The sequence below is a fragment of the Protomyctophum parallelum genome, assembly GCF_964188405.1.
Source record: "Protomyctophum parallelum genome assembly, chromosome: 10".
NCBI lineage: Eukaryota > Metazoa > Chordata > Actinopteri > Myctophiformes > Myctophidae > Protomyctophum > Protomyctophum parallelum.
In genome coordinates, this window is record NC_139704.1 from 41,551,761 (window position 1) to 41,578,370 (window position 26,610).

General features: G+C 37.9%; 2 protein-coding genes across 5 annotated transcripts in view; one reads left to right on the forward strand and one right to left on the reverse strand.

The window, feature by feature from the left end:
- LOC310866035 (protein FAM13A-like) overlaps positions 1 to 9,251 on the forward strand; it is a 28,069-nt gene extending 18,818 nt beyond the window's left edge. The window contains exons 13-20 of the mRNA XM_083775325.1: positions 1,585 to 1,720; positions 3,178 to 3,259; positions 3,882 to 4,093; positions 4,198 to 4,281; positions 4,619 to 4,726; positions 5,941 to 6,155; positions 7,196 to 7,297; positions 7,844 to 9,251. Coding sequence (XP_083631451.1) covers positions 1,585 to 1,720; positions 3,178 to 3,259; positions 3,882 to 4,093; positions 4,198 to 4,281; positions 4,619 to 4,726; positions 5,941 to 6,155; positions 7,196 to 7,297; positions 7,844 to 7,967 — 1,063 coding nt within the window. The 3' untranslated portion in view covers positions 7,968 to 9,251. The remainder of the gene's footprint in view (positions 1 to 1,584; positions 1,721 to 3,177; positions 3,260 to 3,881; positions 4,094 to 4,197; positions 4,282 to 4,618; positions 4,727 to 5,940; positions 6,156 to 7,195; positions 7,298 to 7,843) is intronic.
- Positions 9,252 to 9,368: 117 nt separating this feature from the next.
- Positions 9,369 to 26,610, reverse strand: part of LOC310866034 (phytanoyl-CoA hydroxylase-interacting protein-like) — a 71,166-nt gene continuing 53,924 nt past the window's right edge. For all 4 annotated transcript variants that reach the window (XM_083775323.1, XM_083775324.1, XM_083775321.1 and 1 more), the window contains 2 exons: positions 13,264 to 13,381; positions 9,369 to 10,426 (listed from right to left, as the gene is read on the reverse strand). In XM_083775323.1, the coding sequence (XP_083631449.1) occupies positions 9,877 to 10,426; positions 13,264 to 13,381 (668 nt within the window). In that variant the 3' untranslated portion in view covers positions 9,369 to 9,876. The remainder of the gene's footprint in view (positions 10,427 to 13,263; positions 13,382 to 26,610) is intronic.

Here is a 26,610-nt window from a genome sequence, read left to right on the forward strand (position 1 = left end):
CTAAAACATTTCAATGACCAGGAATAACATGGTGTCTTCATCTTCTGGTGGGTGTGATCTAGCCTGGTTAATAAACCAGACCGAATCAGCCGTTGGCAAAAATAAATTGCCTGCCGGCGGATTACGGTCTGGAGAGGCTCAATTGTACGCCCATTTCCTACACCAGAGAAATGGGGCGGCTTTGGTACAGTGACTTTCAATGCTTGAGACCTTTGACTGACAGTAGCTCTGACCAATTGCGTCAAAGAGAAAATGTTTCAACCCGCCCCCTGGAAATGAAATCCAAGCTGAGCCTCCCCAGACTAATATCCCGCGGTCCGTGCGATATTAGTCTGGTTTATTAACCAGGCTAGGTGTGATCAGCACCCAGTGCCAAACTGCCAGCACTCTTTCCAACTTCACTTCAATCCAACATAGTGAAGCATAAGCTCTGCTGCATTGACCCAACTCTTGACCCAATGACAGGCAATTGGCTTGTATATCTGCTATTTTCGAATAGCCAAAGTATAAAATAAAAATCACACCCCGTGACCCGTGTGAACTGAGTGGTGCAACTCCCCCCCCCCCTCTCCCTCTCACTCTCTCTCTCTGTTTCTGGCACAACAGCGCCCCTACTGGTACTTCATACTCGTGCTCATTAACGTCGCACGGACACATAGGTGAACACGGACATTGCTGTTCCTTGGAGTGGTTGCACCACTCAAAAACTAAGCTATGATGACTAAAACTAAGGCTAAATATAATTTATTGACAATTTCGTCAACAAATCCTAGTGCATATTGTCAGAAAGTGTGCTTCGCTTGGACAGGTGTGAAGGCTTATTCGAATTCTGGTGCGGATCAAACAAACACATTTTAATTCACAAAATGGGGGTTTCACTTCGCTTCCAAGCGCCCCAGAGGGCGAATCACCGCAGGTGTGAATGCAATTGCATCAAATAATATAGGGGATGAACCAAAGAAGATGCTATTGTGGCATGAAGAAGTTGGTACAGTATTTGGCACATGATGAGGAAGGAGAAGGCATTAGGCTATTTCGCAGCTTAAGGAGATAGATATATCGATATGGACACACGATCGGTTAAACACTACAGTGCACAGGATTTACAGACCTGGACCGGGAATACTGACGGCTCCGCTGATCTGGAGTCAGATAAAAGTGATAGATTTGTTTGTGTAGACAGTAGGCTAACCTACCAGGTTTATTTATGTATGTAGGCTTAGCCGATACTTTTCAAAACACGTTGGTAAAGTTCTTGCTATTGCACACACACCCTGCATCAACCTTACCCTCACTTTATATCCCAACTATTACTCGACGTATACTTTTAATTTAACACTAGATTTAACTTTCTAGTTTATGAATTTAACCCATTGATAACGTTCCTTGCTGCGGTTGACAAAGCGCAGTGTGAACACCAACCGAATAAAAAAATGCAACAATGATGCAACTTCAACCCCCAATCGCACCGAGTCTACCGAACTACAGTTGTTGTATTTGTGTTTTGTATGACTAAAACTACATTTAAAATGTGCTGTCAACATCAACACTACACCGCTGCTGTTGTGTTCCTCCTGGTCCCAGGGCTCGGTGTGCTGTGCCTACAGGGCCTCAGGAGGGAGCCAGAGTGTCCGTCTCCGTGCTCAACAGACACATCCACAGCGTGAGGAAGAGGATCAGGCTCTTTGAGGAGTGCTTCGAGCAGGAGAGGCACTACAGGGTGAGAGAGCCCTCACCCATGGTGTGTCACTGGTTCTCCAAGTGGGATCCGTAGACCCCCCCCTTTCCCGTAGGGTTCTTGAGGGGGGTCATTTAATTTCAATCACTTATGTTTTGGCTATTCGAAAAATAGCTGATCTACAATCTCGTGATACATCGTGAGTTGTTGCGCCCCTATTTTCAAAAACAGCTGACAGTTGACCTGCGTACATGACTTGAATTTGATCCATTGACGTTTCTGATGATACCACTCTCATACACTGTGTTCTCTCAAATCTGTCGAACAGCACCTGATAACCGCATGTAGTCTCACCATGGCTGGAAACGTTATCGTACCGATCCATGCATCGTGATAGATGTTGGATACTCACTTACATTATTCATTCCCCTATAATTTAGTGATAATCCCAGTTTTTCCACATCTTATCTAAATTACATGGAATCTTCCATTTAGCATGATTGGCGATAACTAAAGACAACGCTTGTTATGTCTGCAGATAATTCATATGCATGCATATTTGTGTGAGGGCCATTTGGCTGATTCATCTCACACTGATTCTGATTACTGTTGCTGTGCTGCTGATGCTTGATGGAGATCACCCAAAAGACAAACACTCCCTCTAGTGGATTATCAGAGACATCACAGACATCACACATTTTATTAGCAGTACAGTGAAATACAGATTTTTTCCGGGAAAACATATTTTTTTGATTCCAATAAATAAATTATAACAATGTTGCTATATATATGTAAGAAAGAAAAGCAGGTGCGCTTCCTCTTTTTAGTCTACTGTATGTCTCTGGCGAGACATGGCCAAAGCATTTCGGGGGTCCCCAGCCAAAAACGTTGAGAACCCCCCTGGTCAAGGCAGTGGGTGCTCAGCTATAAATATAACTTAACCCATTCTGACCTGAGATCAGATTCATACGAGTTTTCCGCCGGACACACACTGGTCTGATTAACCCATTCTGATCTGAGATCAGATTCTAAAAATGTCAGTCGTTCTTCGATTTTTCAAAAAATAGCAGACCTACAAGCTCGTATCGCGCCACTCGGTGGCGCGATATGAGCTTGTAGATCTGCTATTTTTAAATAGCTAAAGCATAACATGATGCTGACACCAAAATGGGTGCCCGTTCAGAATGGGTTAAATCATATACCGCCAAAGTGGAAACAGCAGCACTCCAAAATAAAGGATGCAAGACTGGCTCAGATATACATTCTCATTTATTGGGAACGCGTACAGTACGCGTTTGCGCCCCGGCCTACCTCAGAGCAGATTTAAAGTAACAACATAGTAAAACAACATAGACTGCAGGTCTAAATGGGTTAATGCAGCAGGAAATATTGTGGTCGACAAGATTGTGTAATGCCTGCACTCGGTGCAGAGGGTGGTTTGTAGCAGTGATGTAATGACCTACACCTGGTAATAAACGTTGTTTGTTTGTCATCACTAGCCGGCACATAATGATAAGACGGCTCATCCAGAGGTGGCCAGACTCATGAAAGAGCTCAGCAAGAGCCGGAAGCATCTCAAAGGTCAGTCAGACACGCACGCACGCACACACACACACACACACACACACACACACACACACACACACACAGTCACACACACAGTCACACACAGACACTCAAACCAGTATTGCCGTCTTTTGTACAACAGAAATAGCTGATTGAGCTATTTTTAGTACACTTACAGCATATAGGTCTAAGCATTTTTTGAGAATTTGCGCCAATAATGGCATGCCCCAAAATAGGGAGGGACGCCAGGGTTAACACTGTGGTTAATAATAGCAGCATATTTACTTATTCATGGTCAAAAACAATTATGAGTGTTTACTGTAAAGCATATTCTTAAAAGAACAACACAAATATTTCTGTATATGCTCAAATATGACCAGGAAAACAAACCTCTTGACTCGTGTGATTCTATAAGGCTTATTTAAAACTTGACCATTTATGTCTCTCAACAAAAATATATTATTATAATACGCATATTTTAAACTGAAAAAGGCGTCGCTCGACTTGTGTGATTAAGTAGTCTTTTTATGTATGAATTTGCCCCAAAGAACCTCCTTAGTATCACGTGAGGATATATCATGATGTTCTTACACCAGAAGCGTGATTCCCAGTTCCGCGTGTCTCTCTTCCCCTGCAGACATGAAGATAAGACGGTCTACAGAAAGCGCACTGAGGGAGCACAGGGGCTCCTTCAACCCCTGTGGAGACCACCAGGGGGCTCCACTGAGCGCCACAGAGCCACAGCACATGAGCATGAACAGCAGGCCCAGCCTGGAGGATACAGTCCTCATGCTGAGCAACAGGCTGCGAGACAGACGGCAAGAGCTCGGCCTGCCAGATAACATCAAGGTAGTCAAATCATCGAGACCCGAGACCAGATACAACAAAATGTCTTCGAAATCATAACGTGGCTGCCTTTCTCTCAGTGAAGCTCTGTGTGCTCTCATCTCCAGGAGATGTCCCACTCACAGATGGCTCTGGAGAAGACCAGCCTGCAGAAGTGTTTGCTCTACTTTGAGAGTGTGCATGGCCGACCGGTAAGACCTGGGTCATTGTCTTTACCTGACAGACCTGTCTGTCTGTGTATCTGTCTGTCATAGCTTACTTGGCTTCATGTGTTGAGCAGGATTGTTTTGTCCATTCTCTACTAGTCTTAACTAAGTGGTTTCTTTGTGTGTGTGTGTGTGTGTGTGTGTGTGTGTGTGTGTGTGTGTGTGTGTGTGTGCGTGTGTGTGTGTGTGTGTGTGTGTGTGTGTGTGTGTGTGTGTGTGTGTGTGTGTGTGTGTGTGTGTGTGTGTGTGTGTGTGTGTGTGTGTGTGTGTGTGTGTGTGTGTGTGTGTGTGTGTGTGTGTGCGCGCATGCATGGGTGTACAGAGCACCAGACAGGAGCGGACACTTATGAAGCCTCTGTATGATCGTTACCGTCTTCTCAAACAGCTGTTGCTGCTAGCTTCCACAACTACGCCAGTCATCACCACGATAGTGAGTAAGACATATGATGCTGATTGGTCTAGCAGTTTGCGTTGCGAATTGTGATACACTCATTTCAAAAGTATGGGATAGACTAAATCTTCCTGTGTGAGAGAGTTCTCTCTCTTATAATAAGGTAAGATAGACCTTTATTGAGCCCTGTGGGGAAATTGAGGCGTCGTAGCACACCTATTTTCTTCTATTTTCAGTCCAGTTGTCCCCATTACAGACATTTGCAATGAAGCCAAATTTGATATTGAGAAGAGCAACTCAATACCCGGGTATCAATGAAGAATTTCATATCACTCTATTTTTGTAGATGGGTTTGACATTGGATATATGATACGTAGCTTGCGGAGTTAGTTCAGTCAGATATACTCGAGGGGCCCATTCAGTGTTCTGCAATAAAGACCCACATCGGCTGACCAATTGGGCGGGGTATTTAAGCTCACCTAAGACTGGATTCTTCCTATGTTCCTTCCTCTGCATATGAGTTCCTGGTGTTGTTATGCACCCCCTGCCAACCAACGCCACTGGTGGGCTCTGGTATTCCTGTTCCCCATGGGGGGAGGGGGGGGGGGTGTTATGTATATATCTATCTCCCAGCTCTTTATGATTAATGATGGTTGTTTAATTATGCTGAGCAGGGACAAATATAGCAGAGCCGAACGCCAAGATAAAATCTTGATATATGCACACTTGTATTCTCATTCTGTAGCTAGTCATTGGAGCGGTTAGGCACCGCTCAAAAATGTTAACACAAAGTATAAAATATGGTTAAAGTGGTTAAAATGATTGTGACGCTATATTAAAGGTATATTCAGTGATTTCACTTCAAATATCACTTCTTTTTTTGTTTTGTTGTGATAATCCTCCCTACTATAGATTGTGCTGACCATATAAAGAGTGCCTCCCTGGCCCCAGTTCACCCCTGGGGTGAAAAAAACATAGGTTTCATTTTTGCCTGGCTATAGGTGGCCCAGTCTTCATCCAATCAGGATAGAGAGGGGGCTTCCGCCAATCATGATCGAGCAGGGGCGGGCCTTGGTGTGCGTGCTGTTGGCCTGTTGCGTGTTCCCCCACTGTAGTGTGTGCATGTGCACATCTTGTTACCGGGGCGGACCAAGTTTTTTTCCAAATCACCCAAATCACTGAATGCTCCTTTAACTAAAACGACAGATGATTTCTCGGTTTTAATGGGTTAATATGGCGTGCGTCTGTTTCAGGAGGAAGAGGAGGGCTCGGATGAAGACTGTGTGAGACAGCGGAGCCCCAGACACCAGCCACACACATCCGTGCCTACCAAGTGTTTGTCGTCTGACGAATCTCTTCATCTGCCTTTCCATGAGGTGTCGAACACACCACTGGTGTCCCCACTGGAGGAGGTCAAAGGTCTCCAGCCTCATGTTGTGGCTGTGGCAACACTACATGCAGCCTCCAGGTGTGGCATGCATTCCAATAACTTGACTACCGTGTTAAGCCTGATTCATTTTACTCTTAATATGTCGTACAACATCAGTTTCGTGGTCAGTTATCATGTCAGTATCATGTCAGTCATGTTCAGTGATGGTCAGTGTTATCACTGTCATGTCAGTATCATGGGCAGTCATGGTCAGCATCATGGTCAGTATCATGTCCGTGTCATGTCAGCATCATGGTCAGTATCATGTCAACATCATGATCAGTATCATGTCAGCATCATGGTCAGTATCATGGTCAGTATCATGTCAGTATCATGTCAACATCATGATCAGTATCATGTCAGCATCATGGTCAGTATCATGTCAACATCATGATCAGTATCATGTCAACATCATGGTCAGTATCATGTCCGTGTCATGTCATTATCATGTCAACATCATGGTCAGTATCATGTCAACATCATGGTCAGTATCTTGTCAACATCATGGTCAGTATCATGTCAACATCATGGTCAGTATCATGTCAACATCATGGTCAGTATCATGTCAACATCATGGTCAGTATCTTGTCAACATCATGGTCAGTATCATGTCAACATCATGGTCAGTATCATGTCAACATCATGGTCAGTATCATGTCAACATCATGGTCTTCCTAAATCAATCTTTTCTCCAGGGGCTATTTCTGTATATTTTCAAAACAATCCACACCTTAGAATGCATTCGAGCACGAGCACGATATCTTTGACAACAGGTTTCAAGTCTCTGCAAGTTGATTTTCATACCAGACTGAAATGAATCCTTCCTCAAAAACCAAACTAACTATGGTGTGCTTTTGAAAAGGTCAGCAGTAATGCCTCGGCTCTTACTGTGGAAAAACCAGGAGGCACGACAACTCAACTCATTTAAAAACGCTCCAAATCTTTATTCACAGCAGGAGCAAGGTTGCTGGTGTGAATAAATATTTGGAGTTTGATTCTTTCTATTAGCATTTTTGGCTATGCACCAAAGATGAAGCATGTGTGTCTTTGAATATTCCTCTTACTCTGTCGTACCGTAGGTCTGAATTACTGGATCACCTCAGGACGACCAGGCTGGAAAAGCGCCGGCTGCACCAGGTGCTCAGAGAGTTTGAGGAGCATTTCTACACTCTTACTGGCCGGTAAGCATTCCAGAGTTTCATTTAACCCGGCCAGCCCTGGCCTGTACACACAAGACACAGACACTCCCAAACGCTTCTATGTTTTTTTGGCATTTTATTTAGTCTTTTAATAAATTCAGAACATTTGGTTTGTCATAGTTCAACAATGCCTTTGTGTAAAATGGAAAGGAAAGAACATCCACGATAAAACAAAAGGTCCCATTGTTAATGGGACAACAGCGTGATGCACACTCACTTAACGAGAACACAACACAGAGAGAAGTACTCAGGAGAGAGAGACAGAGATATGGAGATAGCTGCTCTGAACTGTACATATATTTTCATACTGTACACGTTAGCAGTTCTCCAAAGTAAAATACAATGTTTGTTTGTTTTTTGTATTTATTACAATACACACTGTACAAAGCTATCTGAGTAAGGCAACACAGGGGCTATTGACCAGTTATGGGATCTGCTGCAGTTTGTCTGGAAATTATAGTAAATTAAAAAAAAAGCTTCTATCTTCTGGCCTCACTTTATTTATTTTTTTACTTCCTCTTCTTCAAGGCCTTGTCAAAAGGAGGACCGTGGACCAATGGCAGAGGAGTACTGCCAGTACAAGAACCTCAAAGCACAGCTCCGTCTACTGGACGCCCTGCTCAGTAAACAGGACTCAACCAAGACGGGTTGAGAGTCCCTCTCAGTGGGACTTTTATTTTGAAAACGGCGTTTATGCTTTCCAGAAACCAAAACCGTCAGGCCTGTCAGAAGCTTGTGTTTCATGCCATGCTTATGTTGATGCACTTTAATTGACATTGACTCTCTCTGGTGTCTGGAGCGATGGCAACACAGGCAACACATGCCAGAAGAGCTGCTGCTCTCAACAGCAGATTATAGTCCCTAAAACACACCCCTTGTTGTACATGACATGTTTATAACAAGCTATTATAAACCACATGTAGTCCACACTACACTAGTCCATCTCACGACATGACAAAATATACCAATAACCAAATGTTGTTAGTTACATGTTAGCAATTTCTAAGCTTGTGTATTTTATGGCACTTTGTTGCTTTCACATTTTTCCCTTGCCAAAATACTGCTTTTGTACAATATGGTACAGAGTTCATGTGGAAACACTGCATTTTCTTTTCTTGTAAAGTGCGATCTTGGCAAGAGCATCTTAAATGTTACACAATCAGTCAGACAATCGCATAGAATGGTTGTGCATGTCAACTAGCTTTTAGGTTTTACATTGTGCTATGATATGCAATAGGAATTTCATACTTGATATGAATTGTGACAGTTGAAGTTACATGTTTTAACTTGGGGGGGGGGGGGGGGGGGGGGCATTGTACTGCAAATGTTGGCATAGTAGTGTCTCCTGCAGTCCAATCCCTCAGTCCTTTGTACATAAATAGTTTTTGTGAGTACAATTCATTTTCCCCCTAAATGCCATTCTTGACAATGTTCAGTGTTTGACATTGTGCACTTCTGGTTCATATATTTATATATATATATATATATTATATATCGATACAAAATAAATATTTTTTCACACTTACTCTGCTAAACACAGTTTATGGTTCTACTTTGTTTAATCTTTCAATCAGCTAGAATAAGTCAAAACAAAAAAAGAATACAAAAAAAAAGTGTTAAAGACAGGTAGCTATTGTGGAGGTACTGACAGTTTTCAAATTCATGCTGCACAGAACTGCATCATGCTTAAGGTTACTAATGGTTAGTGTATAGTTTCCACTATTGGTGAACACACTTTCAGAAGCTGTTGCATTACTACAGTAGTTGTACGACTCTACGGTTTTGTGTGTGTGTGTGTGTGTTCGTTCGTTCTATACCTTTGGTGTAAAAGAAGACTGAAAGAACTTGATGCTGCAGCCCTAGGAAATTGTAGTACCAGGCAGTCCCTGCCACAAGTAGGAGATAAAAAGAAACCTATCTTGGTCTGCCCCTAAAATTTCAAACAGAACATTTTTTTCCCCAGAAAGGCAGACAAGCAAATTATAAAGAACACAAGTGTCTGTCCACATGGACAGCGGTAGAATATCAGTCCAAACAGGCCAACGGTCGTTGAGACTGAGTGATGACTAATAAAAAAAGTAGATACAAAAAAAGAAAGAAAAAGAAACAGGTAATTCAATTAAAACAGCAAACACATGCAAGGAGGGAGAGACGGGGTCATTTATGTGGTTAGTATAGTTAAAGGGTTCAGTCAAATAGCCAGAGTTGACATGACTCGATGGACATTTGGGGGGAGGGATGGATTGACCAACAAATGTTGCGGGTCCCAGTGTATTGTCTCTTGACGGATGGCGCGTGGTACGTTTCTTTATGTTAATCTTGCTAAATGGGATGGAGTTTGTGTGTATGTGTTTTGTCCGCCTTCCTCTTGTTTTTCCTCCACAGTTTTCGTCGGGGGGTGATTGATGGTCCAGATGTCTTACTGCCTTGAGCGCAATCGGCCAAATCTGATACTTGGTGTTGTTCCGCTCCCGTCTGAGCCTGTGTGAGTGTAACTATAACTGTGTGTGTATCCAAGAAAGAGGTCCTCCCGTCTTCCTCCTCCTGCTCCCACACCTCGCTCAGCGTCCCACGCTGATGTTGCAGATCTTGCAGCTGGGGTCCTTCTTGGCGTTGACGGTGGAGAGGCTCATCAGCTGGTGGCCGCTGATCTCCGCCACCGTGCCCAGAGCCAGGTCCAAGGGCTCCGTGAAGATCACCTCCAGGTTCACGTCCTGCGCGTGGCGGAACACCAGGCCTCCGTCGCCGCCCTCCGTCTCGTCCCGCTCGCAGGTGAGGAAGCGGTTGTCGGCGATGTCGAGCAGCGGCAGCCGCTGCTTGCAGAAGTCGTCCCCGGGCGAGCCGCGCGGCGCCAGCACCAGGATGACGTAGTGGTATGCCGTGTACATGCAATAGAAGTCCCCGAAGTACAGGTTCGTGTCGGGGTTGAAGAGCACCTCGGCGCGCACCTCGAAGCGGTGGCGTCCATACGGCGAGTCCTGCGGCGTCTTGCCCGTGTTGAACTCTGTGTTGCAGCTGAAGAAGATGCCCTTTAGTTTTCCACTGATGGGCGAGCCATGGCTGCCGCTGTTGTCTTTCACCGATGGCAGCATCCGACTTCCCTGCACCTCCCTGGGGTGGGTGGAGAGTCAGACACATTCATTATCGTGGGGCATTAGCCTCCTGTAAACAGTAATTACACCTAAGCTGCATCTACTTTTCTGCTTTGATTTCGCTCTTTGTCTAGGCTGCTTCATCAAGGTAAACTAGCAGTAATTAATCGTACCGCGACATTCCTTTGTTATTATAATAAACTCTCAGACAGACAAAACAGTGTTCACAAAGCTCCCTGCTGCAAATGAATAGATAACAATATGCGTGCTCTGGAGGCGATCACTTTAAAGGCAGTCATTATAGTTCTAATTGTTCTGACTTATGGAATTAACTCTGCTGCGCTCCCACCCATGGTCAGTGGTCACAGTAGTGGAGGCTATGTGACCTTCAGTTAATGTGTTGTCCACAAGGGTGTGCTGTTTGACAGAGGTATGTTCTTCTATAGATCAGATTCAGATTCACTGTATTGTCACTTGGACTTGCAATGTTTAGATACATTACAAAGTACTTCTTTATGCCCCGAGGCCCTGAAGCAGCTGCAGTGAAAGTCAGAACTCAAAGTGTGCCTGACTTCATACACCTCTAACAAAAGAAAGCTCCATGGTGGAGTAAGCAGCCAGAGAGCATGACAGGATGCTGATGGGAGAGAGGGTAATGCCACCGGAGTAGTACAGCAGGGACCAAGAAAAGGAAATGCACTACATGACTCAAGCAAACCACTAAAAATAAGCGGCGACTCCTAACATACCGTGTAGTATGCCCTCCTCTCCTACTGTACTGTACTGTACTGTACTGTACTGTACTGTACTGTATGTCTCTCGCTGACACTTGTTCTCGAACATCTGAACTGAAATCATCACTGACTTAAAGAGCTTTTTTTCTAAGTATACAGTATTTGAATTGTGTGATATTGTCTGGAGAAATTACACCAGGTTTTGGTCCAAAGCTAAAAAAGACCCAGGGACCTTGTTTGTTACAGTAACGTAATAATTAATAATAATGATAATAAGGGGGGAAAAGAAGAAGAACAAAATTAATCAAACTCCACACTCTGCATTTCAATTTCACGCTGTTCTTACTGGAACACTATCAATTAAAAGTTAACTGTGTCCGGGATACATGACATCCTGTGAGTGGTGGAATGTATAGTATAGTAATACTTTGGGCCTGCTAGCAGATTACTGTTGGCAACAGAACAGCAGGTGCCATGTGTTTGGGATTTATGGAGCTAATCCTAAACTTGCAATGGACATGATTTTGTGCATTGTTCTGTAGACCGTCCACATGACACAACACAGACCACCAAGCCAATAAGGTGCTGCATATTTGTACTGTAGCTTTCCTTGTAAATCTGTTCGTTTCAGCAAGCAACACCGTCGTACTACGGAGCATAAACATGGCTTCAATCAACAGCATATCACTAGTATAGAGCACATCTTGACTATGGCAGCTGTCTCTGAATGAGATGCTACTCAACCATTAAACATGCATACAGTACTGGAGTTGTTTGCTAATGTCAAGGACCTGCAGCACACCATGATCCCATCATGAACAAGCCAACTGTGCTAAGCAGTGATTCATGCAAACTGTCTAATAACACACTTTGTGATATTTCAATTGAGCTTCAGCATTGCAACTTTGTAGGACTGGACATATTTACTTATTTAGATAATACTTTTTGATTATTTTGTTAAATAATCATGAATAAATCCTATGTAATTACATTCTGGGTCAATTTTAAAACTGCTAAACTGCTAAAGTCCAGAAGATTACATTATTTTACTGTAATGCAACTGTTACGGCCCTATATGGCCTCAAATCACAAGGCCACAAATAATGTAATCTTTGTTAACCCTCCTGAGTGATTTTTGTGATTTCTGTGCCTGCCTTCATGGTGTTTGGAGGGTGGAGTCAAGTGGAGATTGGAGGAGTGGCTTGTTTGGAGGCACACCTGGGCCTCATCTCATCAGCCATCCGTCACCTCCATGTGCCTGAACCCTTTGTTTGTAGCTAGCATTTCAATCCTGTGTTCCAAGTCTGTAGGCTGTGCTTGATAAGGTAACTGTTTAAAGTAAAGACAAGGGAAGCTTGGTAGGGGTGTGCTGCCTTTTAATTTAATCCATTGTTTTTTCCTTTTTTATGTTTACTTAGGGAGCTTATAGATTGTCATTTGTTTGGAGTGCCGTTTTCAGGTAGGGTGGAGTTCTGTTTGTTGTTTTGGCCTTGGCCTCCCCGATGATATATGCTTTCCCTATTGACATTTTCTATCAACTTCTGTAACCATAACCTCAAGATTGTTAATAAATGTTCACTTTTTTTGCTTACTCTGGTTTGTTACTTTTTAGTTATGTGTTACTCCTTAGCCTCTAGACTCCATATAAGGTTGTAACAGCAGCCTTTAAAACGTCATTAAACATCAATTTTATATATAAACTTTTATATCTAGTCTCTTATAATATTAATATACTGAATATTGCCCAGCCCTATAACTTTGCAGTATACTACAGTAGGCCTAATAGTGTGCCTAGCTACCATACAATAATAGGCTAGATCAAGTTTTCAGTATGAGAAATGGGCAACATTGGAACTTTTTACAGTTTTTAGCTTGTTCTAACATAAGGCAAAGTGGAAGGCATGGAGGCGGATAATGTAAACATAACAAAATATAACAATCAAATCAAACATTAATTTCAAATATGAGTTACCCAATTGATTGTTTTTATTGATTGAGTGAGTCATTAGTTGATGAACAATTCACAACCGGAAAATACATAAATTGTTTCAAACAAGGATAAGAGTACAACTTAAATCCTCTCTGGCTGTGGTGCTATAAATGAAGTGTGTGGGCTGCCCACCTGGCATGGTCAAAGTACTCCTTGTTCTGGTTCCTGTAGAAGACGGAGAAACGCAGCAGCCGTCCGGAAATCACTTCGGCCTTCTCTAGCAGCTGGGTTAGATGTACTGGAGAGTAATCTGGACGCACGCACACACACACACACACACACACACACACACACACATACATACCAGTGAGACGTGTGCACACATCAACCTCGTTGACAGCAGACTGCTGTGATAACCAGCAGATCTGCACTAATCATACTGGTTGCCGCGACGCGAGTCACACTTGCAAATGAATCAAGTTGGTACAACACATGGATCTCCATATACTGTGTGAAGATCACGACACTGACCATCAAACCCTGGATAGCCATACATGGTTTGACATACTAGATCTGTATATATATATGGAGCCGGCCAGCAACTCTGGCATCTGACCTCACTGACACCAGATGAATAGTTTAACACCTGCTTCTCAACTGTGCCGTATTAAGAAGCTCTGTTGTTTCAGACGCCCTCAGGGCGTCTTACTGCCACTGGTCAGCACCATATACTGTACTAGTACTAGCATGCCAAAGTTTGTGCTATTGCCATTGAGAATGCATTGGGCGTTTAAGTAAAATAACTCAAACTACAAAACATTTCAAAGTAAAATCTGAATTATAAAAAGTGTGAATGAGTTTCTAGGTGAAAGTGATTTTTTGACGTGCCAATATCTGCCATTGAGCCCCCATTTGGTTTCGGACGGCATACTATAGCATGTCGTTTTTCGTGATTTTGGAGGATTTGAAAAAAATATGAAAATCATGAAAAAACGACATACTATAGTCCATGGTTTCAGACGGCATACTGTAGTTAGTATGTCATATTTTCGGGACACTATGTCAGAGCCAGGACTTGAACCAGCAGCCTCCTGATTCCCAGGCAGGATCTGTACCCAGTGAGTCACTGTGCATGCTGTTCTCAAAAGGCCGAATAGATAACGACAGAAGAGCCAGAGACTTGTTTCCATTGTGGTTCATAAACATTCGAACGTCCAGAGATAAACAACAGCAAAAGAAACAATAGACAAATCTTCTGTTATTTTATTTTTTGTATTACATTTTTGTATCAATGTTGTTACTCTATGGGTACAGCCCTGACTGCATTGTGGCAGGTACCAAGTAGATCAGTGACTTAGCACACTGGCTGCATGATCTGGAGGTTGTGGGTTCACACCCCACTCAAATATTTACTTGCCAAAATCGGCCATTGATCCCCATTCTGAATTTCTCAAATTTGAAAGCACTCTATTTCTAAAACTATAAAACATTTCAAAGATTCCATTTCAGGCAATCATGTCCATCGTAAGATGAACCTAAGTAGGCTAGAATGGGATTGCTAGGTGTAAGTATGTAGGACTAGTAGCATGCCAAAGTTTGTGCTATTGCCATAGAGAATGCATTGGGCGTTTAAGTTAAATAACTCATGAACTACAAAACATTTCAAAATAAAAAAGTTCCAGCATGTGTCTCCACAGTAAGCTGAATAATAAAAAGTGTGAATGGAGTTTCTAGGTGAAAGTGACTTTTGACGTGCCTATAGAGCTGCCATTGAGCCCCATGTTAAATGTCTCAAATTTGAAAGCACTATATTTCTAAAGCTATGAAACATTTCAAAGATTCCTTTTCAGGCAAACATGTCCACCGTAAGATGAACCTAGCCTACTAGCCTACGATTTCTCAATTTTCCGTTTTCTCGATTTTCCGTTTTCTCGATTTTCCGTTTTCTCGATTTTCCGTTTTCCGTTTTCTCGATTTTCCGTTTTCTCGTTTTTCCGTTTTCTCGTTTTTCCGTTTTCTCGTTTTTCCGTTTTCTCGATTTTCCGTTTTCTCGATTTTCCGTTTTCCGTTTTCTCGTTTTTCCGTTTTCTCGATTTTCCGTTTTCTCGATTTTCCGTTTTCCGTTTTCTCGTTTTTCCGTTTTCTCGATTTTCCGTTTTCCGTTTTCCGTTTTCTCGATTTTCGATTTTCCGTTTCTCGATTTTCCGTTTGTTTTCTCGATTTCTCGACTTTCCGTTTTCTCGATTTCCGTTTTCTCGATTTCGAAAATCGAGAAAACGGAAAAACGGAAAACGGAAAATCGAGAAAACGGAAAAACGGAAAACGGAAAATCGAGAAAACTGAAAATCGAGAAAACGGAAAACTAAAAATCGAGAAAACGGAAAAACGGAAAATCGAGAAAACGGAAAATCGGGAAAACGGAAAATCGAGAAAACAGAAAATCGAAAATCGAGAAAACGGAAAATCGAGAAGTAAGCTGTAAGCTGAATAATAAAAAGTGTGAATGGAGTTTCTAGGTGAAAGTGACTTTTGACGTGCCTATAGAGCTGCCATTGAGCCCCATGTTAAATGTCTCAAATTTGAAAGCACTATATTTCTAAAACTATGAAACATTTCAAAGATTCCTTTTCAGGCAAACATGTCCACCGTAAGATGAACCTAGCCTACTAGCCTACGATTTCTCAATTTTCCGTTTTCTCGATTTTCCGTTTTCTCGATTTTCCGTTTTCCGTTTTCTCGATTTTCCGTTTTCTCGATTTTCCGTTTTCCTTTTTCTCGATTTTCCGTTTTCTCGATTTTCCGTTTTCCGTTTTCTCGTTTTTCCGTTTTCTCGTTTTTCCGTTTTCTCGATTTTCCGTTTGTTTTCTAGATTTCTCGATTTTCCGTTTCTCGATTTTCCGTTTTCTCGATTTTCGATTTTCCGTTTGTTTTCTCGATTTCTCGATTTTCCGTTTCTCGATTTTCCGTTTTCTCTATTTTCCGTTTTCCGTTTTCCCGATTTTCCGTTTTCTCGATTTTCCGTTTCTCGATTTCTCGACTTTCCGTTTTCTCGATTTTCCGTTTTCTCGATTTTCCATTTTCTCGATTTTCCGTTTTCTCGACTTTCCGTTTTCTCGACTTTCCGTTTGTTTTTAGTTTTATTAGTTTTATTAGAGTTTTTAGTTTTATTAGAGTTTTTAGCTTTATTCAAGTTGGACCTGTAAATTACAACAAAACAAAAACCAAGGCACTGGTGTGGTACTTCCTGGTTTTCCAGAACGGGGTTCAAGTCCCTGCGGTGCTCTGCTCAATTTGTTGTATTTCCATGGTTTATTTTCTGCTCATTGTGTTGCCTTTTCATAGATAACCCCCAGGTTCCTTACTGTGTTTGTACTCCCTACAGTTATATTACAGGATTTAAAAATCCTCGTTTTTCATCATTTTTGAGGATTTTGAAATTTTGGAAAAAAGAAATGAACCTCGTTTTTCATAATTTTTGAACATGGGCTATAGCCCCTACCGTACGGCATACTATAACACGCCGTTTTTCATCATTTTTGAGGATTTGAAAAAAAATCAGAATTTCAAAAACATGGGTTATAGCCCATCGTTTTTTTGAAATTTTGAAAAGAATTTAAACCTCGTTTTTCATCATTTTTAAACATGGGCTATAGCCCCTACCGTACGGCAGACTATAACACGCCGTTTTTCATCATTTTTGAGGATTTGAAAAAAAAAATAATAATCAAAAAACATGGGTTATAGCCCATCGTTTTTTTGAAATTTTGATTTTTTTTAAAACCTCGTTTTTCATCATTTTTAAACATGGGCTATAGCCCCTACCGTACGGCATACTATAACACGCTGTTTTTCATCATTTTTGAGGATTTGAAAAAAAATCAAAATTTCAAAAACATGGGTTATAGCCCATTGTTTTTTTTTAAATTTGAATTTTTTTTAAACCTCGTTTTTCATCATTTTTAAACATGGGCTATAGCCCCTACCGTACGGCAGACTATAACACGCCGTTTTTCATCATTTTTGAGGATTTGAAAAAAAATTCAAATTTCAAAAAACATGGGTTATAACCCATCGTTTTTTTGAAATTTTGATATTTTTTTAAACCTCGTTTTTCATCATTTTTAAACATGGGCTATAGCCCCTACCGTACGGCATACTATAACACGCCGTTTTTCATCATTTTTGAGGATTTAAAAAAAAATCAAAATAAAAAAAAACATGGGTTATAGCCCATCGTTTTTTTGAAATCTTGAATCTTTTTTTAACCTCGTTTTTCATCATTTTTAAACATGGGCTATAGCCCCTACCGTACGGCATACTATAACACGCCGTTTTTCATCATTTTTGAGGATTTTTATTTTTATTTTTTTAAACATGGGTTATAGCCCATCGTTTTTTGAATTTTTGAATTTTTTTTAAACCTCGTTTTTCATCATTTTTAAACATGGGCTATAGCCCCTACCGTACGGCATACTATAACACGCAGTTTTTCATCATTTTTGAGGATTTAAAAAAAAAATCAAAATTTCAAAAAACATGGGTTATAGCCCATCGTTTTTTTGAAATTTTGAAAAAAAAGTAAACCTCGTTTTTCATCATTTTTAAACATGGGCTATAACCCCTACCGTACGGCATACTATAACACGCCGTTTTTCATCATTTTTGAGGATTTGAAAAAAAATCAGAATTTCAAAAAACATGGGTTATAGCCCATCGTTTTTTTGAAATTTTGAAATTTTTTTAAACCTCGTTTTTCATCATTTTTAAACATGGGCTATAGCCCCTACCGTACGGCATACTATAACACGCCGTTTTTCATCATTTTTGAGGATTTGAAAAAAAATTCAAATTTCAAAAAACATGGGTTATAGCCCATCGTTTTTTTATTTTTTGGAAAAAATAAGTAACCTCATTTTTCATCATTTTTGAACATGGGCTATAGCCCCTAACGTACGGCATACTATAGCACGCCGTTTTTCATCATTTTTGAGGATTTGAAAAAAATTCAAAATTTCAAAAAACATGGGTTATAGCCCATCGTTTTTTGAATTTTTGAATTTTTTTTAAACCTCGTTTTTCATCATTTTTAAACATGGGCTATAGCCCCTACCGTACGGCATACTATAACATGCAGTTTTTCATCATTTTTGAGGATTTAAAAAAAAAAATCAAAATTTCAAAAAACATGGGTTATAGCCCATCGTTTTTTTGAAATTTTGAAAAAAAATTTAACCTCGTTTTTCATCATTTTTAAACATGGGCTATAACCCCTACCGTACGGCATACTATAACACGCCGTTTTTCATCATTTTTGAGGATTTGAAAAAAAATCAGAATTTCAAAAACATGGGTTATAGCCCATCGTTTTTTTGAAATTTTGAAATTTTTTTAAACCTCGTTTTTCATCATTTTTAAACATGGGCTATAGCCCCTACCGTACGGCATACTATAACACGCCGTTTTTCATCATTTTTGAGGATTTGAAAAAAAATTCAAATTTCAAAAAACATGGGTTATAACCCATCGTTTTTTTGAAATTTTGATATTTTTTTAAACCTCGTTTTTCATCATTTTTAAACATGGGCTATAGCCCCTACCGTACGGCATACTATAACACGCCGTTTTTCATCATTTTTGAGGATTTAAAAAAAAATCAAAATAAAAAAAAACATGGGTTATAGCCCATCGTTTTTTTGAAATCTTGAATTTTTTTTTAACCTCGTTTTTCATCATTTTTAAACATGGGCTATAGCCCCTACCGTACGGCATAATATAACACGCCGTTTTTCATCATTTTTGAGGATTTTTTTTTTTTTTTTTTTAAACATGGGTTATAGCCCATCGTTTTTTGAATTTTAGAATTTTTTTTAAACCTCGTTTTTCATCATTTTTAAACATGGGCTATAGCCCCTACCGTACGGCATACTATAACATGCAGTTTTTCATCATTTTTGAGGATTTAAAAAAAAAATCAAAATTTCAAAAAACATGGGTTATAGCCCATCGTTTTTTTGAAATTTTGAAAAAAATGTAAACCTCGTTTTTCATCATTTTTAAACATGGGCTATAACCCCTACCGTACGGCATACTATAACACGCCGTTTTTCATCATTTTTGAGGATTTGAAAAAAAATCAGAATTTCAAAAAACATGGGTTATAGCCCATCGTTTTTTTGAAATTTTGAATTTTTTTTAAACCTCGTTTTTCATCATTTTTAAACATGGGCTATAGCCCCTACCGTACGGCATACTATAACACGCCGTTTTTCATCATTTTTGAGGATTAAAAAAAAATCAAAATTAAAAAAAACATGGGTTATAGCCCATCGTTTTTCTATTTTTTGGAAAAAATAAGTAACCTCATTTTTCATCATTTTTGAACATGGGCTATAGCCCCTAACGTACGGCATACTATATCACGCCGTTTTTCATCATTTTTGAGGATTTGAAAAAAATTCAAAATTAAAAAAAACATGGGTTATAGCCCATTGTTTTTTTTTAATTTTGAATTTTTTTTAAACCTCGTTTTTTATCATTTTTAAACATGGGCTATAGCCCCTACCGTACGGCATACTATAACACGCAGTTTTTCATCATTTTTGAGGATTTAAAAAAAAATCAAAATTTCAAAAAACATGGGTTATAGCCCATCGTTTTTTTGAAATTTTGAAAAAAATGTAAACCTCGTTTTTCATCATTTTTAAACATGGGCTATAACCCCTACCGTACGGCATACTATAACACGCCGTTTTTCATCATTTTTGAGGATTTGAAAAAAAATCAGAATTTCAAAAAACATGGGTTATAGCCCATCGTTTTTTTGAAATTTTGAATTTTTTTTAAACCTCGTTTTTCATCATTTTTAAACATGGGCTATAGCCCCTACCGTACGGCATACTATAACACGCCGTTTTTCATCATTTTTGAGGATTAAAAAAAAATCAAAATTAAAAAAAAACATGGGTTATAGCCCATCGTTTTTTTATTTTTTGGAAAAAATAAGTAACCTCATTTTTCATCATTTTTGAACATGGGCTATAGCCCCTAACGTACGGCATACTATAGCACGCCGTTTTTCATCATTTTTGAGGATTTGAAAAAAATTCAAAATTAAAAAAAACATGGGTTATAGCCCATTGTTTTTTTTTAATTTTGAATTTTTTTTAAACCTCGTTTTTTATCATTTTTAAACATGGGCTATAGCCCCTACCGTACGGCATACTATAACACGCAGTTTTTCATCATTTTTGAGGATTTAAAAAAAAATCAAAATTTCAAAAAACATGGGTTATAGCCCATCGTTTTTTTGAAATTTTGAAAAAAATGTAAACCTCGTTTTTCATCATTTTTAAACATGGGCTATAACCCCTACCGTACGGCATACTATAACACGCCGTTTTTCATCATTTTTGAGGATTTGAAAAAAAATCAGAATTTCAAAAAACATGGGTTATAGCCCATCGTTTTTTTGAAATTTTGAATTTTTTTTAAACCTCGTTTTTCATCATTTTTAAACATGGGCTATAGCCCCTACCGTACGGCATACTATAACACGCCGTTTTTCATCATTTTTGAGGATTAAAAAAAAATCAAAATTCAAAAAAAACATGGGTTATAGCCCATCGTTTTTTTATTTTTTGGAAAAAATAAGTAACCTCATTTTTCATCATTTTTGAACATGGGCTATAGCCCCTAACGTACGGCATACTATAGCACGCCGTTTTTCATCATTTTTGAGGATTTGAAAAAAATTCAAAATTTCAAAAAACATGGGTTATAGCCCATCGTTTTTTTGAAATTTTGATTTTTTTTAAACCTCGTTTTTCATCATTTTTAAACATGGGCTATAGCCCCTACCGTACGGCATACTATAACACACCGTTTTTCATCATTTTTGAGGATTTGAAAAAAATTAAAAATTAAAAAAAACATGGGTTATAGCCCATCGTTTTTTTATTTTTTGGAAAAAATAAGTAACCTCATTTTTCATCATTTTTGAACATGGGCTATAGCCCCTACCGTACGGCATACTATAGCACGCCGTTTTTCATCATTTTTGAGGATTTGAAAAAAATTCAAAATTTAAAAAAACATGGGTTATAGCCCATCGTTTTTTTTTAATTTTGAATTTTTTTTAAACCTCGTTTTTTATCATTTTTAAACATGGGCTATAGCCCCTACCGTACGGCATACTATAACACGCCGTTTTTCATCATTTTTGAGGATTTAAAAAAAAATCAAATTTTCAAAAAACATGGGTTATAGCCCATCGTTTTTTTTAATTTTTAATTTTTTTTAAACCTCGTTTTTCATCATTTTTAAACATGGGCTATAGCCCCTACCGTACGGCATACTATAACATGCCGTTTTTCATCATTTTTGAGGATTTAAAAAAAAATCAAAATTTCAAAAAACATGGGTTATAGCCCATCGTTTTTTTGAAATTTTGAAAAAAATGTAAACCTCGTTTTTCATCATTTTTAAACATGGGCTATAACCCCTACCGTACGGCATACTATAACACGCCGTTTTTCATCATTTTTGAGGATTTGAAAAAAAATCTGAATTTCAAAAAACATGGGTTATAGCCCATCGTTTTTTTTAAATTTAGAATTTTTTTTAAACCTCGTTTTTCATCATTTTTAAACATGGGCTATAGCCCCTACCGTACGGCATACTATAACACGCCGTTTTTCATCATTTTTGAGGATTTTTTTTTTTTTTTTAACATGGGTTATAGCCCATCGTTTTTTGAATTTTTGAATTTTTTTTAAACCTCGTTTTTCATCATTTTTAAACATGGGCTATAGCCCCTACCGTACGGCATACTATAACATGCAGTTTTTCATCATTTTTGAGGATTTAAAAAAAAATCAAAATTTCAAAAAACATGGGTTATAGCCCATCGTTTTTTTGAAATTTTGAAAAAAATGTAAACCTCGTTTTTCATCATTTTTAAACATGGGCTATAACCCCTACCGTACGGCATACTATAACACGCCGTTTTTCATCATTTTTGAGGATTTGAAAAAAAATCAGAATTTCAAAAAACATGGGTTATAGCCCATCGTTTTTTTGAAAATTTGAATTTTTTTTAAACCTCGTTTTTCATCATTTTTAAACATGGGCTATAGCCCCTACCGTACGGCATACTATAACACGCCGTTTTTCATCATTTTTGAGGATAAAAAAAAAATCAAAATTCAAAAAAAACATGGGTTATAGCCCATCGTTTTTTTATTTTTTGGAAAAAATAAGTAACCTCATTTTTCATCATTTTTGAACATGGGCTATAGCCCCTAACGTACGGCATACTATAGCACGCCGTTTTTCATCATTTTTGAGGATTTGAAAAAAATTCAAAATTTCAAAAAACATGGGTTATAGCCCATCGTTTTTTTGAAATTTAGATTTTTTTTAAACCTCGTTTTTCATCATTTTTAAACATGGGCTATAGCCCCTACCGTACGGCATACTATAACACGCCGTTTTTCATCATTTTTGAGGATTTGAAAAAAATTAAAAATTAAAAAAAACATGGGTTATAGCCCATCGTTTTTATATTTTTTGGAAAAAATAAGTAACCTCATTTTTCATCATTTTTGAACATGGGCTATAGCCCCTACCGTACGGCATACTATAGCACGCCATTTTTCATCATTTTTGAGGATTTGAAAAAAATTAAAAATTAAAAAAAACATGGGTTATAGCCCATCGTTTTTTTTATTTTTTGGAAAAAATAAGTAACCTCATTTTTCATCATTTTTGAACATGGGCTATAGCCCCTACCGTACGGCATACTATAGCACGCCGTTTTTCATCATTTTTGAGGATTTGAAAAAAATTCAAAATTAAAAAAAACATGGGTTATAGCCCATCGTTTTTTTTAAATTTTGAATTTTTTTTAAACCTCGTTTTTTATCATTTTTAAACATGGGCTATAGCCCCTACCGTACGGCATACTATAGCACGCCGTTTTTCATCATTTTTGAGGATTTGAAAAAAAATCAAAATTTAAAAAAACATGGGTTATAGCCCATCGTTTTTTTGAAATTTTGAAATTTTTTTAAACCTCGTTTTTCATCATTTTTAAACATGGGCTATAGCCCCTACCGTACGGCATACTATAACACGCCGTTTTTCATCATTTTTGAACATGGGCTATAGCCCCTACCGTACGGCATACTATAGCACGCCGTTTTTCATCATTTTTGAGGATTTGAAAAAAATTCAAAATTAAAAAAAACATGGGTTATAGCCCATCGTTTTTTTTAAATTTTGAATTTTTTTTAAACCTCGTTTTTTATCATTTTTAAACATGGGCTATAGCCCCTACCGTACGGCATACTATAGCACGCCGTTTTTCATCATTTTTGAGGATTTGAAAAAAAATCAAAATTTAAAAAAACATGGGTTATAGCCCATCGTTTTTTTGAAATTTTGAAATTTTTTTAAACCTCGTTTTTCATCATTTTTAAACATGGGCTATAGCCCCTACCGTACGGCATACTATAACACGCCGTTTTTCATCATTTTTGAGGATTTTTTTTTTTTTTTTTAACATGGGTTATAGCCCATCGTTTTTTGAATTTTTGAATTTTTTTTAAACCTCGTTTTTCATCATTTTTAAACATGGGCTATAGCCCCTACCGTACGGCATACTATAACATGCAGTTTTTCATCATTTTTGAGGATTTAAAAAAAAATCAAAATTTCAAAAAACATGGGTTATAGCCCATCGTTTTTTTGAAATTTTGAAAAAAATGTAAACCTCGTTTTTCATCATTTTTAAACATGGGCTATAACCCCTACCGTACGGCATACTATAACACGCCGTTTTTCATCATTTTTGAGGATTTGAAAAAAAATCAGAATTTCAAAAAACATGGGTTATAGCCCATCGTTTTTTTGAAATTTAGATTTTTTTTAAACCTCGTTTTTCATCATTTTTAAACATGGGCTATAGCCCCTACCGTACGGCATACTATAACACGCCGTTTTTCATCATTTTTGAGGATTTGAAAAAAATTAAAAATTAAAAAAAACATGGGTTATAGCCCATCGTTTTTATATTTTTTGGAAAAAATAAGTAACCTCATTTTTCATCATTTTTGAACATGGGCTATAGCCCCTACCGTACGGCATACTATAGCACGCCATTTTTCATCATTTTTGAGGATTTGAAAAAAATTAAAAATTAAAAAAAACATGGGTTATAGCCCATCGTTTTTTTATTTTTTGGAAAAAATAAGTAACCTCATTTTTCATCATTTTTGAACATGGGCTATAGCCCCTACCGTACGGCATACTATAGCACGCCGTTTTTCATCATTTTTGAGGATTTGAAAAAAATTCAAAATTAAAAAAAACATGGGTTATAGCCCATCGTTTTTTTTTAATTTTGAATTTTTTTTAAACCTCGTTTTTTATCATTTTTAAACATGGGCTATAGCCCCTACCGTACGGCATACTATAGCACGCCGTTTTTCATCATTTTTGAGGATTTGAAAAAAATTCAAAATTTAAAAAAACATGGGTTATAGCCCATCGTTTTTTTGAAATTTTGAATTTTTTTTAAACCTCGTTTTTCATCATTTTTAAACATGGGCTATAGCCCCTACCGTACGGCATACTATAACACGCCGTTTTTCATCATTTTTGAGGATTTCTTTTTTTTTTTTTAACATGGGTTATAGCCCATCGTTTTTTGAATTTTTGAATTTTTTTTAAACCTCGTTTTTCATCATTTTTAAACATGGGCTATAGCCCCTACCGTACGGCATACTATAACATGCAGTTTTTCATCATTTTTGAGGATTTAAAAAAAAATCAAAATTTCAAAAAACATGGGTTATAGCCCATCGTTTTTTTGAAATTTTGAAAAAAATGTAAACCTCGTTTTTCATCATTTTTAAACATGGGCTATAACCCCTACCGTACGGCATACTATAACACGCCGTTTTTCATCATTTTTGAGGATTTGAAAAAAAATCAGAATTTCAAAAACATGGGTTATAGCCCATCGTTTTTTTGAAATTTTGAATTTTTTTTAAACCTCGTTTTTCATCATTTTTAAACATGGGCTATAGCCCCTACCGTACGGCATACTATAACACGCCGTTTTTCATCATTTTTGAGGATTAAAAAAAAATCAAAATTCAAAAAAAACATGGGTTATAGCCCATCGTTTTTTTATTTTTTGGAAAAAATAAGTAACCTCATTTTTCATCATTTTTGAACATGGGCTATAGCCCCTAACGTACGGCATACTATAGCACGCCGTTTTTCATCATTTTTGAGGATTTGAAAAAAATTCAAAATTTCAAAAAACATGGGTTATAGCCCATCGTTTTTTTGAAATTTAGATTTTTTTTAAACCTCGTTTTTCATCATTTTTAAACATGGGCTATAGCCCCTACCGTACGGCATACTATAACACACCGTTTTTCATCATTTTTGAGGATTTGAAAAAAATTTAAAATAAAAAAAAACATGGGTTATAGCCCATCGTTTTTATATTTTTTGGAAAAAATAAGTAACCTCATTTTTCATCATTTTTGAACATGGGCTATAGCCCCTACCGTACGGCATACTATAGCACGCCATTTTTCATCATTTTTGAGGATTTGAAAAAAATTAAAAATTAAAAAAAACATGGGTTATAGCCCATCGTTTTTTTATTTTTTGGAAAAAATAAGTAACCTCATTTTTCATCATTTTTGAACATGGGCTATAGCCCCTACCGTACGGCATACTATAGCACGCCGTTTTTCATCATTTATTTTGAGGATTTGAAAAAAATTCAAAATTAAAAAAAACATGGGTTATAGCCCATCGTTTTTTTTAAATTTTGAATTTTTTTTAAACCTCGTTTTTTATCATTTTTAAACATGGGCTATAGCCCCTACCGTACGGCATACTATAACATGCAGTTTTTCATCATTTTTGAGGATTTAAAAAAAAATCAAAATTTCAAAAAACATGGGTTATAGCCCATCGTTTTTTGAAATTTTGAATTTTTTTTAAACCTCGTTTTTCATCATTTTTAAACATGGGCTATAGCCCCTACCGTACGGCATACTATAACATGCAGTTTTTCATCATTTTTGAGGATTTAAAAAAAAATCAAAATTTCAAAAAACATGGGTTATAGCCCATCGTTTTTTTGAAATTTTGAAAAAAATGTAAACCTCGTTTTTCATCATTTTTAAACATGGGCTATAACCCCTACCGTACGGCATACTATAACACGCCGTTTTTCATCATTTTTGAGGATTTGAAAAAAAATCAGAATTTCAAAAAACATGGGTTATAGCCCATCGTTTTTTTGAAATTTTGAATTTTTTTTAAACCTCGTTTTTCATCATTTTTAAACATGGGCTATAGCCCCTACCGTACGGCATACTATAACACGCCGTTTTTCATCATTTTTGAGGATTAAAAAAAAATCAAAATTAAAAAAAAACATGGGTTATAGCCCATCGTTTTTTTATTTTTTGGAAAAAATAAGTAACCTCATTTTTCATCATTTTTGAACAT